The 16487-nt window shown below is 29.8% G+C and overlaps 1 protein-coding gene across 1 annotated transcript; it reads left to right on the top strand.

The window, feature by feature from the left end:
- Positions 1-1541: 1541 nt before the first annotated feature.
- Positions 1542-16043, top strand: LOC117169890 (facilitated trehalose transporter Tret1-like). The gene is made up of 3 exons (XM_033356399.1): positions 1542-1677; positions 7415-8010; positions 15885-16043. Exons 1-3 carry the CDS (start codon positions 1542-1544, stop codon positions 16041-16043), a joined length of 891 nt encoding a protein of 296 aa, XP_033212290.1.
- Positions 16044-16487: the final 444 nt, after the last annotated feature.

Raw genomic sequence — 16487 nt, 5'->3', positions numbered from 1 at the left:
TAATTCTTTGAAAAAATGCTGATACTTCTTTCCTTGTAAATAAATTGAAAATGTGTGTAACTAAACAAATATCAAAAAAGCATTGTTGTGTTACGTCAAAATATTGTTTAATTTATTTCTATACCGCACTTCATCCTGAAAATCTATTTTTATTTACAAAACGTCTGGTAAGTTTTTTAAAATAATACAAAAAAAAAATATTACGCAACTGCAGTTAGGGTGTGGGAAGGTTAAAGTGTTTAAAATAACGTTACGGAATATGTGAACGGTCCATAAAAATAGTACTCGTACATTTTACGATGCATTGATACACTGAATTCATTCTTTCAGAATCTAATTTCAACAAGAATATAAGTCTTCAGAAAATTTTAACAAATGAATTGTTATTAGAAAATTGAGCAAATTATAAAAATTAGTATAAAAGTGAGTGCGCGCATGCGCGCGTACATAATAATCTAGTAAGTAAATAATCAGAAATTCCGGCAACAAAAATTTTTTAAATTATTTAATTAAAGATTCCTCAAATAAAAAATTGCTAATACAATGTTCTAAGCAATTTTCCGGATTGTGTGTGCGTGTGCGTGTGTGTGTGGATGAGTGTGTAGATTTCACACGTTTTTGTGAAAGCGATAACTTGAAAATTGTTGCAGATAGACTGATGAAATTTGGAGGACTTATTTTCACCAGTAATATCTTGAAACTGAACCGAAGGATTTCCAAAAATATTTATTGGATTTTTTTAGCACTTAATAATATTTTAAAAATTGGTTTTTATAGTAAAACTTTTTTCATTGTTAGTCGACATAAATCAAATTTGATGTTTTAGAAAAGACGTTTTTATTATAAATTTTTAAATAAAATCATTCTGACAAAGCCTGATAGGAATTGTAATAGTATTAATTTTAAATGTTTTAAAATTTTAGTATTAGTTTTTTAAATTAAAAACTTAATCTTAAATTAATTTAGCATAAAGTTGGGAAAGGGATAGGGTGCCACAAAATTTCCCCCTTCCCTTTTCCAGCTTTAAAAATTTTCATTTTAAATACAAAATTTGATTTGTCTGATTTTTTATTGTATTTAATAATTGTTTTATATTATTTTGTAATTTTACGTATTTTTTGTAAATTTCTATTTCTAAATTAATTAAAATCAAAACTTAAGTTTGTCTATTATTTCAAAAATCAGGAATGCTTTCTCTATGAGGAAGCAAATACGGAGTGTACGGAGTTCAGGGTTAAGATGAAAAAAATGGTATGACTTTTAAATTGTAGATTTTCTGAAACATTATTATTTTCACAAAAGTCGACCACTCATTAAAACAAGTACAATTCAAGAGTGATTCCACTATTTTGAATTGTGTGCAACGAAAAAAAATAAAATTTATGACTGTCATTTTACTTTGATAAGATCTATATAACAAAACAACAATTGCAGTGTGAATTTTTCAGAAACGAGCGTTTTCCATTAAGTTGGCACGATTCATATAACTCAAAGCTAATTTTTTACTCGTTTAAATTTTATAAGTTCGCAATATTAAAATAATGAAATTTAATCCACCATGGGAAAGCTTCAGAAGCTGTTGGAATCAAAAGGCAGATGATCTCAAAAAATGTGAATCTGCTGAAGAAACAGATGAGGAAGGAAGTTCATTATTACAATTCATCGCTACCATAAGTGGTGAGCAGAATTAAATTTTCAGAGATCAGAACAGTTCAATAGTTCAATTTTAGCCAAAAAAGGGGATTTTTCCAAGAAAGGGGATAAAAAGGAATTTTATTTTCTATAAAAACTTTTGATTTCATATCGGTAGCGACTTTTATTCAGGAAATTTTCTAGATATTGTTATGTTTAATCGATTTTTTCTAGCTAGCTTTGAAAAATCTGGAATACTTCAGCACATTTTACTGACGAAATTACATTAGAAAAAGATTATTGAAGATCAATGATTGAAAATGAGATAAATAGCAGAATTGATAAATGTCCATATCTGACTTCAAAATAATGTGTTTTTATCAGTGGATAGATTTTTTATTCCTTATCCTCATAAATTTTTTGCACTTAAACGCGAATTGAATTGATAGAACTCAATAAAAAAATTTAAATAATTTTTGTTGAAATTTCGTTCTTTTGTTAGAAAATTCATCTTCTGTTTGGTTATAATATTTGCTTACAAATTTTATTTTCAGCTTGACAGTTTAATTTATCATTTTCCAAATCGAATCATGACTTTAGTGTCTCGGCTCATTTGAGACAAAAAAAATAACAATTGAAAAGAGAGCGAGAGGTGTGGTGACGGGAAAGGATAGGGACTTGTAAAGAATAATGTCAATTCTTCATGAAATTTACCTTTTGAGCCATGGATTCTTGCCTTTTCTTCACTTAAAATGATTTATGTTGGTCTAGAGGAATATTTAACAACATTGGTTCATTCATTTTAAATGATTTAAGCAAAAGGAATTTGTTTAAATAATTTTTGTAACATTTTTTAAAATAAAAAATTATTACTATTTCTTTAGTGGAATGTTTATAAACATTTGGTAATGAATTTGTAATTGTTAAAAAATCTATTTTTGTTAAATAATATTTTCTCGAGATTTTTTAAAATAAAAATTATTACTCTTCGTTTAGTGGGATATTTATTAATATTGGTTGATTAGTTTTTAATTACGTAAACAAATTACATTTGTTTAACATAATAACAAATTAAATTTGTAGAAACAAGTAAGGAAAATATTTAAAAATAAATGTATGTCACTTAATGATAAAAAAGTACCAGTCCAACGAATGTTTGAATAGGAAAAACATTTTTCAGACAAATGGAATTTGTTTATATAATCAAAAATTAATTAACCAGCGTTGTTAAATATTCCACTAGAACAACAGTAACAATTTTTATTAAAAAACAAATTAAAAAAAAAATTAATCATAAGGAATTTGTTTAAACAATTAAAATTTAATCAATCAATGTTGATAAATATTCTACTAAAGAAATGCCAAACGCATATGAATGATACATGAAATTCTTCGTTGGATAATGCTCAACAGACATATATACTTTCCCGTCACATTTTCTCAATCCCTAAAAGATTATTATAAAAATAAAAAAAAAGTGTTTTCCCCCATGCATTTTACATGGGAAACTTGAATTAAAACTCAGCATCTATTAAAATTAAAATTTTTTAAAATATATGGAATTTATTTTTTCGGATTTGGAATGAAATGGGGGGGGGGGTCTATGCCCTGTAGCATGAAAAAAATGTGCAGTGCATTTTTTGACAACCTTAAATTGCACATGTTACAAGAAATCTGAAAGATCTAAAGAAAAAACTCAAACTATAAGAAATATATCCAAAAAATACTATCAATTATTCCGAAATGAAAACAAAATAAGATATTAAAGCTCATTTTTAAAATTGAAAAACTTGTACAATCCATGAGAAACCTTATCTTTTGATAAGTACCCAGAATGACACTTAAAAAATATTGTAGCATATATCATGTACAATTGTAAAGAATTTAGTCAAAACCCGAAATATTAAATTGTGAATATATAGGAGAAAGACTATGGTCCCCAGATCTGACATTTGTGGATGATTCTGAACCAATATATTTTGATTATTAACTTTTCTAAATAGGAAAAGAAACAATCAGAAAATTTAAATAAATTTCTAAAATTGATAATATTCAATAAATTCTTTTTACCAAAATTTAAATAAAATATTTCTTTCAAGAAATTGAGGTAAAATTATTTGGACTCAATTTAAAGAACTCTTATACTATTAATAAGCAAACCCTGCAGATTGCAACGAATCATGAGTTTAGTGTCTATAATAAACAAATTTTATTTAGAGATCGAAAAGATATCTATTTCTTCAGAAATAATTTTATGCAATGTTAGTCAGCCTCGTGACTTTGAATACTGCATTGCGTATTTTTAGAAATGTTATTTTCATTAAAATAACATTTTTTAAAATTAATTCAGCAATATTTACCAGAATTTTTATTTTTTCATCTTTTTATGAAATTTTTGTGGAAGATTATATTTCTAATATATGAACTTTTAATTTTTTATTTTTTAAATATACATTTTTTAAAACCTTCTCAATTTTTGAGACTGTGTTTGTGACTTTTAATATATAGTATTTTAATTAGTGAGGTGATGTACGGAGTGAACAATATTGGATTCTAATCTATACATTAGGGTGGTCCAAAAAACATGGAGAAATTGTCGAAATATTGAACTCATGTTGCAGCGTTTCATCGAAACGTGTCAAACTTTTTAGGGATTGAAGAGGAGTGTCTATGAAATAAAATCATATACTAATATCTTTTATTTCCAACCCACTCTCACCCTCCCCGCAGCGCCCCAATTATGACCCAAAAATCTCAAAACTACATTTTTAATACGTATTGTTGTTACTTTTCAGCGATTTCTGTCGTCTTTTTCTTATAAGTAATTACTAATGAACAATTTGAATATTCCTAATGACTTTTTAATCAATTTTCAATTGTTTAAGTAAATGTAAATTATTTAAACAATTATTGTCTATTTTTAAAATTTCTAAAAATTGAGACAGAGATATCAACTTTCTTTTCAAATTAGTATTCTATGCTACGTTTGGTTGAATAATTACATCATTTTAATACATTTCTTTTAATGTTTAATAAATTTCTATTCATTTAAACAATCTTTATTTGTGCACGGACTTTTTTCTCGGTAACTAAAAAAATTAAATAAAATAGAACACACACAATTATGTTTTTGACTGCCTGGTGTTTAGAAAGAGTACCTTAACCACTTTTCAATTGTATAAACAAATATAATTTATTTAAATAATTGCTTCACTAAAAATACTTTAAAAATCATAATCATTGTATATGTTTTATTGTATTTAATTTTTTTCGTTATCTCTGGCTCAATTTAGAAAAATTTTGAGAATAGACAATAAATAATAGTTTAAATAATTAAATATAAAAAAAAAATTTTAATTCTTTAATAAGTCATGGTAAATATTCAAATTGTCCATTATTAATTATTTCTATGAAAAAGACGACGGGAATTGCGAAAAAGTAACAATAATACGTATTGTTTTATTTCGTAGACACTCCTCTTTAATCCCGAAAAAGTTTGGCACGTTTCGATAAAACCCTGGAAATTAGTTCAATTTTTAGAAAACTCCAAATTTCCCATGTAAATTGAATGGGATTTTGAAGTGCCCGGTGGAACGTGTTAATACTTGAATTTCGAAAAATATAACGGATTTTCTTTCTCCGGAAATGGAACCTTGGGGGGGGGGGGGGGGGGGGGGGGGGGGGGTGTCTTGCCCTCTAAGGTGAAAACAAATTTGCAATGCATTTTTAAAACACCCTAATATACGTCTATACACATGAATTTAATCATTATAATGTTTTAATTCTAAATAATTATTGTACTAGATCGAATTTTGAATATTATTATTTTAAAGAAACTAATTAAAACAGGAAAATACCAATGATATTTGGCGAAAACCTGTTAAAAATATCAGGGTTTTTTTTTAAATTAACAAAATTAAATATTGGGATCAGCCAAAAAAGTTCCTTTTCGTTTTAAATTATTGCTTGTTATTCTTATTACAAAAATTCTTTTTATATCTTTGTCACTGTTTTCACTAATGAATGCAAAATTAGATAACGTAAACTCTATTAAATACAATGAAACTCTGCTATAGCGTCGATTTTGGGGCTGACGGTGGTCGGCGCAAATTCTCGAAAGGGCTATAGAAGGGAGGTCTCTTGAAGGTTTTCACTATATCTTGTATAAACCTTGTAGTTGTCCTATAGACAATCCCTGATGAGAGGTTCTTAATTGGCCCCAAAACATGTTGATTCCCTAGTAGTATATTAAAGAAGGAGAAAGGAAAAAGTGAAAGGCTGGTTTTGGTTGACTTTTTCTTTTTTTTCTCCCTCTTTTTCAATTGTTATTTGTTTTGTCTCTAATAAGTCATACAATTATTAATGAAAAAATAGAATTATTTTCAATCTTTTAATTAAAATTAATTATTTTGTGAAAAAATCATTAATTTTCTTGACAATGTATACTATTTGGTTAAAATTCAACTGCGTTGTAGAAAATTCGAATTTTTTGCTTAAAAATTCATGTTTTGGTTCAATATTTATCCTTTTAGTTGAAAATTTAACTATTTTAGAAGAAAATTAAACTATTTAATTGAAAATTAACTTTCTGTTGATAATTCATATTTTTGGGTTAAAAATTGAACTGTTTTGTAGAAAAATTGTCTTTATGGCTTAAAAACTCATTTTTTGGTTCAAGATTCATTCTTTTAGTTAAAAATTTAACTACTTTGGAAGAAAACTTAACTATTTAATTAAAAATTAACTTTCTGTTGAAAATTCATATTTTTGTGTTGAAAATTCAACATTCTTAAGAAACTTATTCTTTTTTGTTTAAATATTCATTTTTGGTTCAAGATTCCTTTTTTTAGTTGAGAATTCAACTATTTTAGATGAAAAATGTACTATTCAATTGAAAATTGACTTTCTGTTAATAATTAATATTTTAAGGTTGAAAATTGAACATTTATGTAGAAAATTCGCCTTTGAGTTTGAAAATTCAACAGCTTGTTTGAAATTTGCTTTCTTTAGAGTAAAAAATATTTTTTAGTTGAAATTTTTTTTTTCTTGATTAAAAACACTTTTTTGGTTGTTTTTTCTTTCTTTCTTGACTAAACATTTGTTTTTGTTGAAAAATGAACTGGTTCGTTAAAATTTCCGTTTTTTTTCAGACGAATAAAACTATTTTTAAATTGAAATTAGAAACTATTTTGGTTGAAATATTGACTATTGCGTTTTTCGTTGAGAATTCATCTCTCACGATTGGAAATTTTATTAATTGGTTAAAAATTTATTTCTTTTGTTAAAAAAAGTACATTTTTGTTCAAATTAATTCTTTTTCATTTAAATACTACTGCTTTTTTTAAAGTCGCATCTTCGGTTAAAACTGTAACTATTTTGTTGAAAATTTTTTTATCTAGTTGAAAGTTCAACAATTTGTTTGACATATTTTTCTTTCTTTACTGATAAATCAACTATTTTGCTAAAAATTCTTCTTTTTTGAATAAATTCAAGTTGTTGTTTTGAAAATCAAAATGTTTTTTTGCTGAAATAACAACTTTTACATTTTTTGTTGAAAATTTACGGTTCGTCGTTAAAAATTCAATTATTTTGGTAGAAAATTAACTTTCATGTTTGCAATTTATATTTTAGGGTTGAAGATTCTATTCTCGTAAAATTGTTGCTTATTTCCCCTGTTTTTAGAGCACTTTGACCTTAGAATTTAAAATTGGAATCATCAAACCTCAAAATAATCTCTTTCAAAGGGTCTTGTTTTTTAATATCGAACATGAATTATTTTCAGGATGTATCTCCGTGATGGGAGTTGGTACCATGCTTGGCTGGTCTTCACCATCAATACCATTTTTGATGAGTAAAGAATCCAAAATTCCAATCACAATAGAAGAAGGAGCTTGGATAACGTCTTTAGGAAGTCTTGGAAACATAATTGGTTCTTTAATGGTCGTTTTTCTGATAGACCGTATTGGTAGAAAATACACAGTTTTGTTACATGCACCTATTCAAATAATTTCTCTGATTATCATCATCTTCTCGAACAGTTTTACATCATTGTGTTGTGGAAGGGCTGTGGCTGGCATTGCTTCTGGTGGTTGTTTAAATGCAATGGCCATGTATGTGGGTGAGATTGCTGAAAAAAAAATCAGAGGAATGTTGAGTACATTTATAGTAATATTTAGTGACTCCGGAATCTTCTTTGTCGCATTAATAGGAGCTTATTTCTCATACAATACTATGAATTTAGTATTACTTTCGATTCCAATGTTACATCTTTTTACTTTTATGTTGATGCCTGAATCTCCTTATTTCTACTTGATTCAAGGTAGAGATAATGCTGCTGAGAAGAGTTTAATGCGATTGCGAGGACTGAAAAATCCAAAAGTACTTCAGTCTGAAATCGAAAAAATAAAAATGACACTAAGTGAGAGTGACAATTCTGAAACGAGCAGTTTAAGGCTACTATTTATGAAGAGAAACAACCTTAGAGCACTTGCGATTGTAAGTTGTGCGGCTTTTGCTTCAGTTTCGTCTGGATCTATAGCTATGTTTGCTTATGCTCAAGAGATTTTTAGTAATAGTGGATTTTCCGTAATGCCGTCTTACTCATTTATGATACTAGTGGCTGTAAAGATTTGCGCAGGTCTGGTAGCTACTCAATTAGTTGAGAGGATCAGTAGAAGGGTTTTGTTTCTCTTTTCTGGAGTTTCATGTTCATTTATTCTAGGAGTTGTGGGTACCTTCTTTTTTTGCAAATATCGTTCCGAAATTGATGTTTCTTCTATTAGTTGGTTGCCACTTGCGAGTCTTATTAGTTTTCAGATAACAGCAGCTATGGGAATCGGTCCTATTCCCTGTATACTCATGGCAGAATTTTTTCCAATTCAAGTGAAAAGATCAGCTGTTCCTTGCTCTTTTACATTTAGTTATGTAGTTGCTTTTTTCACGGAATTAATGTATCCTTTAGTGAGTAGATCTTTTGGAATTTACCTTAGTTTCTGGATTTTTTCAACTGTTTGCTTTGCTGGATCTGTTACTCTATTTCAAATCCTTCCTGAAACTAATGGAAAAAGTCTAGAAGAGATTCAAATAATTTTAAGCAGAAAGTCGAAATAAACCATAGTATTCGAAATCCCGCAATTTCGTCACCTCCCAAGACCGTCCCTGTACGCTCCCTTTTGTGTCAGTGGCTCCCTTACTAAGAAAAGACGCCCGAAGAGCGGGAAGCCCTCGTTGGTTTGACTTAAGTATTTTAGCATGAATTCCTGGGAATGCACAGGAGTTTTTGGAGAAAATATTCTAAACGTAAAAGTAGATCATAGATGTGCGTATAGTGATATTTGTCAATCAAGTCTAGAATGTCTTTTCTTAGTCATGTTTAATTCTTTTCTGGATTGACGATCGCTCAGTGTCATAAAATAAAATAAAATAAAATATCCAAAATGTTAAGTTAGTATATTATCGTATCGATTTGACTAGATCAGATACTCTAACCTCAAATTCGAGATAGTTAATTTTATTTCATGAAACTGAAACGTCTTCAACCGATAAAAGGATAAAACATAATTGCGCAAATGCATTCTACACTTGGAAAACATTACTATTCAGATAGCTACACAAGAGCTACAAAACTCATTATTCCGAGAAATATTTGAGACGTTTTTTTAATACTATGATATCGATTTTTGGTTGGAAAATTGTACTATTTCAAGGAAATGTTATATGTACCGAAAATCGCGGGTCTATTTCAAATTACAAAGCACAAACTTGTAATATTACCTTAATAGTAAATTATGTAAAGAAATAAGCTATTTTTGGATTCAATTAATAAAATTTTTTTACATTGAAATTTTGTTTTAAATATTTACCAGTATTATTATTGATAGTATTTATTTATATCAAATAGACCCACGCTTTTCGGTACATACGCAGTTGAAAAAGTTGCTTAAAGCGCGCACATCGATGTAAGGCCGGGACAGCCAATGACCGTCGTTTGACCAAAATAACCTGGTGACTCGTGGTAGAGGTGGGGTCTATCCAGCCTTCAAATTATCAAACCTTTACGTTTCGCGGCCTTTCGAATAGGCGAGATTTCATTGTATTTAATCTACGCTTATATAAATGTGATTTCTTAAGTACAATTTTTAGCATGTAATGCAAAACTTTTTATAGTCTATTAGGTTTAAAAATAGAAATTCTGAGTAAATTATTAACTAAAAAGTTGTTAAGTTATTAGGCTAATTAAAAGTTCGTAGTTAAGAAGACGAAATGGTTTAATGATTCTGTATAATTATAAGACTTTATTTCCAGAGAATGTTAAGTGTGCAAATTAAGCAATACGTTTAATTATTAGACAAAGTACAAATTTTAATTATTTCAGATAATTTGTATAAACATTTTATATTGAATCCAAATTTAGTCTAGGTATCTGGTAGTTTTTTTACCATTTGAAGTAGGTCAACTGCATTTTTTGTACTAAAACTGAAAACTAAAAATTATATGTGAGTCGAGAATTGGAGGGTTACAAGATCCCGACCTCCAAGAAATACCTTGCCTAGGTCAGGAGATGACAATTGAATAGATTTATAGATGAGGCAATAGGTCTGTTCGGAGAGCACCTATATGACCTAAGAAGGGTGAAGGAGGTCGGGATCTGCGAAAACCAAAAACACTCTACTCCCGATATAAGCTCCCCAAGTTTACGCTATTCCGAGAATTGATGTCCGCAGCGATGCTCAGTCAAGCGTGACAAACAGCATGAGGCCCGCACTCTCAGCGCGTTATTTTCTTCAGATTGCGTAAGCTGTTAGCTTGCGTCCAAATCCAACAGAGATGGCTCCGACGGCTTTTCCTGTTTACGTTTGAATTCCCCGTATTTGGACTGAAAGCCACTGCAAGCTATGCTCTAAATCGTGCTTATATCGGGAGTTGAGTGTAAGTCAAGGAAAAGGACAAGAATACGTTTGTAATTACCGCATTTAAAAAAGTGAATAAAGGACGATGCAATGATTTTGTGAATTTAAAATGGTCTCGTAATTGTTCCACCCCGTCCCTCATTTGATTTTCAACAGTGAAACCGTCCTGGTTGATAACAAAGTACTGTGAATAAAGTACCAGAAAAGAGAAAATCATTGGAACACTTCAGTAAACGTTATTTGTTTATTAATTTCTTTTTTTATTAACGTTTAAAAGTAATTGTTTCGTCAGTAATGAATAGTTTATACATTCTTGGTATTTTTGATGCTTTTTGAGCCTATTCGATTCAATTTAACTTTTCTTTGCGTTTGTCGCTCAAGACCTTGCGACCGCGGCTGCAAAGCAGTAGTGTTCAATAACATTAAAAAAATAATAATTAATAAACAATTTAAAAGAAATCCAAAGTAATGCTGAGGCATATATAATATATATGCTACGAAAATGCTTAAATACGGTCGTAAGTATATATTGACAGTTGCTACAGGTCAGGGAGTTCCAGAAAGTCAGACAATGTCAGAGAAATTTTCCGAAGTCAGGAAATTTTCGATAAACTGAAGTTGAAGTTAATTTTATCATTTTATTAAAAATTCAAGAATTTCTTTAAATTTCCGTCTTTTTATTTTTCCTTTGGATATATCTAAAATCAATTAAAATATTTATACAGTTTATTTGGATGAACAGCTCTTTTGTTCTTAATTAAACTTATTACATTACTTTTTCATTTAACAACTTTTTATAACAAAGCTTAATAATTCTGTAGAATAATTAAATCAATTCGACCTTCTTATTTATAAATTCTTAGTTAATGAACTATCTTAAACGATTTTCTATTTAATTATAATGAAAAAATGTATAGCTTTTAAACTAGCAGATTATAACCAATTATGTTTAATATTCAGGCCTGCCACATACTAATGTACCTACTTGAAAAAAGTTGTTGGGTCTCGAGCTTCGCGCTCGATCTTTGTGCACAGACTTTTTAAAACTAAAGGTCAAAGCATCGACAACAGTTATTTGGTGATTGTAAATTCTCTTTTGTTAAAGCTCCTCCGGCTTTAACGAACACAGTCTCATCACATATCTCGTGCTTCGCACTCGAGTTTATCCCTGAAATTTTATATCATTTTCATAAATGCATATTATTATAATTCATAACATGCATTGATATTAAAACAGACGTAGTTCCATTGTCCCGTTTAAAAAAAAGAGTATTCTGTCAAAAAACTTAGTTATTGAACATTTTATTGCAATATTGTCGTTTTTTCATAAACTGAATTTGCTCATTTCCAATGTTATTTTCATGATTTAAACTTAAGTTCAGGATATTAAAAGAGTGTACCAAAGGTTATTCTAATAGATTAATTTTTCTCAAAAGTTATTGTGGAAACAGACAGGCATACAGCCACACATACACACATTCAGACAGGAAGATATACAGGCAGACTGAAGCATTAATAAAAACCTGTTTTTTCGGATTCATGGGGTCTCAAAACATGGACATTTGACAAAAACTGGAGGGGGGGTCAAGTTTTACACAAATCTACTACCTTGTTTGATTAGAATATAAAAAGTGAGTACTGTTCACACAAAAAGAGGCTTTTGATGTGAATAAAAACACTTATATACTCAAAAATTTACTAAAAAAAATATACTCAAAAAAATGTTAAGTTATAGAGAAATATTACATTCGAAGTAGAACTCTGTAAAATTTTAAACTTTTACAATTAAAGGTTAAAAAGATTAAAATCAGAAAATTCACATTTTAACGCCCAATAATGTACGCATATGAAATTGAAGCTTTGAATACTTATCAATTGAACAATTTCAAATTGAATTTCGTAAAACTGCCATATTTAACATTTTTAACGTTTATTCATCCAATAGTTTGAAGATATCTGGTTGAAAATATGAATCCACGATATTTTTGTATTTTCAATGCTGCTAATTTAAACTAATCCTCCATTTCAACTCATAAAAATAAAAATTTAAAAAATAAAAAATGTCCCTCTTTCAATTGAGTAGGTTCAAAATGGGAAATAAACAATTTCTTTTTTGATCTAAATGTTAAAAATACCAAATTTGCCCCCCATTTACTCAATGAAAATGTAAGAAAAACTTGCCTCTTCTAATTTGGAAAAAATAAATAACCAAGATTTTATCCCTTTGAATTCATTGAAAATTAAGAAATGGGCCTCTTCTAATAAAAAAAAAACAACTGAAAAACAAAATGACCTCCCTGCAAACTCATTAAAGTTGCCAAAAATATAAAATTATCCTTTTTCAAATGCATCAAATATTAAATTCCAAAATTTCTTCCCTTCTAACTCGATAAAAATCTTAAAAATATAAATTTCCTTTTGCGACCTCAGAAAATTTTCTAAAAAGTTGCTCGTTTCAACCTCATTAAAAATGTAAAAATTTTTGCAGCATTTAACTCAATAAAATAATTTAAAAAAAGATTCTCTTCCAATACGGGAAGCATTGTACACTAAAATTTCTTTCCTTTAAAATTAAAATTGTGAGATTCAAACGCTTTTAATAGATATATCCCTTCAAGCTGAATCAATTTAAATGGTAGTGTTCAAAGAATAAATTTAATACTTCCAAATTCTAAAGGATCAGAGCTTTCTATTTCAAACAATATGGTTCGAAATTTTTAACTTTTTCAATTTGAAAAAATTCAGAATCATCTTTTGAAATACGTTTTTGTTCAATTTTCAACATTCGAACTTCAGTTTTCGTTTAAAAATCATTAATTTACTTACGTCGATTCGCTCGGATACTGGTCATGTTTTAAGTGTTTTTAAAAATAAGGTAAGCTATTAACATAAAGTAAAGGCCGTTTAACATTATTACATACGGATTTTCGATTCGTTCAATGTTGGGTATCTTTTTTTTTGGCTCACAAAAAGAAAATGACGCTGGGGGCTGACTGCGCACTTTCTAGAGGGGGCTAAGCATGCACCTCACGTAGGCGCTATGAGACCATAAAAAATTGTTTTGTGCCCGCCTGCTTTAGAAATTCGGGTGTTTCGTCCATGCGTGGCGGGCGAAAAATCACCGTTTGTGCCCTAACGCCGAAAAAAGTTAAAGAAATGCGTCTTAGAGCGAGAAAAAAATAAAGAAAAAAACTCTTTGTTCTCTGTCCGCCTTGCGGACAATATCACAATAAAAATTTGAGAAAGTTTAGCCCCACCCCTTTTTTCGGACATCTTTAGAGTTAGCGTAAGTTTCATCAAATATCAACTAAACTTTTGATCATAGACAATCGCATCTAGGGACAAAATTGTGGTTAAAATGTCATTCCTTTAAGCTGTGTCAGAGGTTTTTTTCATGACTATAATAAATGAATGAGCCGACGTTACGCAAAATCCACTATTATTACAAATCTCTTGAGCATAAGCAAAAATTTCTATATATCCAGAAGTCAATGAAGCAAAAGCAGTACAAATTACAATCGCAAGTGCTTTAAGCTTGTCTCTCTTTCGAATTACTTGCTTTAACCCTTGTGTTGCCACCCAAAAAAACTCACAGCGTCTGCCACCCGGGTACCTGGGTACCCCGCCAACGAAATTGTTGTTAAAAGTCCATTGTAACTTGAAGTAACTATATGTATTCAATCAATATGTGATTATTAATATTCTAGGAAGGTATTCCTACTTGAACATAATAATTTAACAATATACAGTGACCTTGGTAGTACTGAAACAGATATAAGACGTGCGCAGCTACATCGCAAATTTCTTGTATTCGAGGAGGCTCGGCATTACGTCCAAGAATTAAAGAAAATTAAATTAAAAATGTATATATTTTGTTATTATTTATAAAAATATCCATATTTACTTAATATACTATTATAACAAACTTTATTTTTATGATATACTGTACGAAAATCATGCTTTTTCTGTCGGGGTACCCGGGTACCAGGGTGGCTCCACCGTGCTTTTTTTTAATTGCAAGATATTTCAAGCTAAAAAATTTCTAAAAATATGTGAAATGAAAATTTCGATAAGTTAAATCATGCTGATTCGAGAAGCATTCGGCCTATCTTTTTTAGAAAAAAAGTTATTTAACAAAACGTATGCCGATGGGTACCCAGGTACCCGGGTGACAATACAAGGGTTAAACTGCACCTTTCAGAATCTTGACTTTCACTTATGTTAGTGCTATTTTTATTTTATCAATTATAGGCTGAAGCACTTTTGGATTTGTCAGTCCTCGTAATCGCATCAAACTCTTCTCAGCAGCATCATCTCTACCTTAAATCAAGTATTAATAAGACAATTTAGGTCTATTGGAATTGAAAGTACACCCAACTCTTGGTTTAGGAACTCGCGGTTTAGGAGTTCCTAGAATTTTCGGCCCATCAGTTTTTCAGCTTATGCAGTGAGAGACGATTGATACTCTCGGCTCGGAAGGGCCGCAGTGCGCGAGTACTCAGTCGAGTATATTGCCTAATATTATGCATTATAATTGGGAACGATTCAGGCAGCCCTGACTTTTAACGTTTCGAGTTTCCCAATGTAGGAACACGGTTATTTGCAGGCAACCCCCGGCATTGTTCCTAAACCAAGAATCGGATGTAATAGGAAATTCATAGTATTTTATGAGAAAGAATCTCCTATTGAAGCGACAAAGAAGATTCCAGAGTCACTGAATATTACTATAAATGTACTCAACATGCTTCCGATTTTTTTTTTCAACAATTTGACTTACAAAAATTGCATTTACACAACCACCAGAACCAATGCCAGCCACAATTCCTTCACAACAAAAGGATTCACAATTGTTCAAGAAGATGATTGTGATCAAAGAAAGCAGTTTAACAGTTTCATGTAACAAAACTCTATATATTTGAATAACTCGGCCTATCAGAATAATGTCCATTAAAAAACTAATAACGTCTCTAAAATTGCCTACAGATGTTGTTCAAGTTCCTTCTTTAATTATGATTGAACTTTTTGATTCTTCACTCATAAAAAATGAAATTGACCCTACAAGTTAATACATATTTGAGCACTTGTCGAGTCCACACTGGGGTCCAGTGATCCCCATGAAGTTTAAGAAGTGCTCTACGCCCTAAAAAATTATTTTGGTCAACAGTGATGGTCATAATTTTTTCTTGGGGTTGTTCTGAGTATCCTAAGAACAGAAGTTTTAAAAAAATTATATCTTTTTAAACATACAAAAGAATTGTTTTAAAAAGTTCAAAAAGGTAAAAAGGAATAGTCTATATTGTTTTTTTTTTTAATTTTCATTGTAAAAATATTATTCTTGTACAGACGCACAGCCAGTGTAGCGACCCGACCGGGGATCGTCACACATCGCACGTTGACAAGAAGCGCAGGAGACCCGAGTTTTTCGGTCTTCCTCATCTGATTCGTCGTCTCCGAAAAACTCCTCTTCATACTTTCCTTTTTCCATCAACGCATTTTGAATGACGTCGTGACTTCTCATTTCAGGTATTGAATGCTATTGAAAAAAACATTCTGGAGTGGTACTGAAATGAGATTAACAAAGAGAACCCAGGTGTGAGTCTTCGATACTGTTTAAAAATCAGAAATTGAATGAAGCTCTCTTTCTACGTCCACACGTTAGAAAAAGAGGTCCGGTCGATTTTGGAGTTTTGATACATAAAATCGGAGTTCCACTGCAAATTCATTTGTTTTACATTGAAAAAACAACAGGAAGCTCTCCTATTAAAAATAGGACACGTATTTAACGATATCGTAAAAAATTTAATCTCTAATTGTTACAGTATGGATCTTTTCTAAGCTTTGAAGGAATTTTTCTTGTCCATAAAAGTATATAACATGCTACAAATTAGCCTTACAGACCACTTTTACACAGAAATATAGCATACTATTTTAAAAATAATATTTAAT

Source organism: Belonocnema kinseyi, chromosome 3, assembly GCF_010883055.1.
Source record: "Belonocnema kinseyi isolate 2016_QV_RU_SX_M_011 chromosome 3, B_treatae_v1, whole genome shotgun sequence".
Lineage (NCBI taxonomy): Eukaryota > Metazoa > Arthropoda > Insecta > Hymenoptera > Cynipidae > Belonocnema > Belonocnema kinseyi.
This window is presented reverse-complemented; position numbering and strand designations above follow the sequence as displayed.

What these genes read in the sequence shown, in the direction of transcription:
- LOC117169890 (XM_033356399.1), top strand. Translation starts at nt 1,542, where the DNA reads ATGAAATTTAATCCACCATGGGAAAGCTTCAGAAGCTGTTGGAATCAA. An exon ending in ATTCATCGCTACCATAAGTG is followed by an intron (nt 1,678 to 7,414) that starts GTGAGCAGAATT and finishes AATTATTTTCAG; the next exon opens with GATGTATCTCCGTGATGGGA. An exon ending in GAGGACTGAAAAATCCAAAA is followed by an intron (nt 8,011 to 15,884) that starts GTACTTCAGTCT and finishes ATTCTTGTACAG; the next exon opens with ACGCACAGCCAGTGTAGCGA.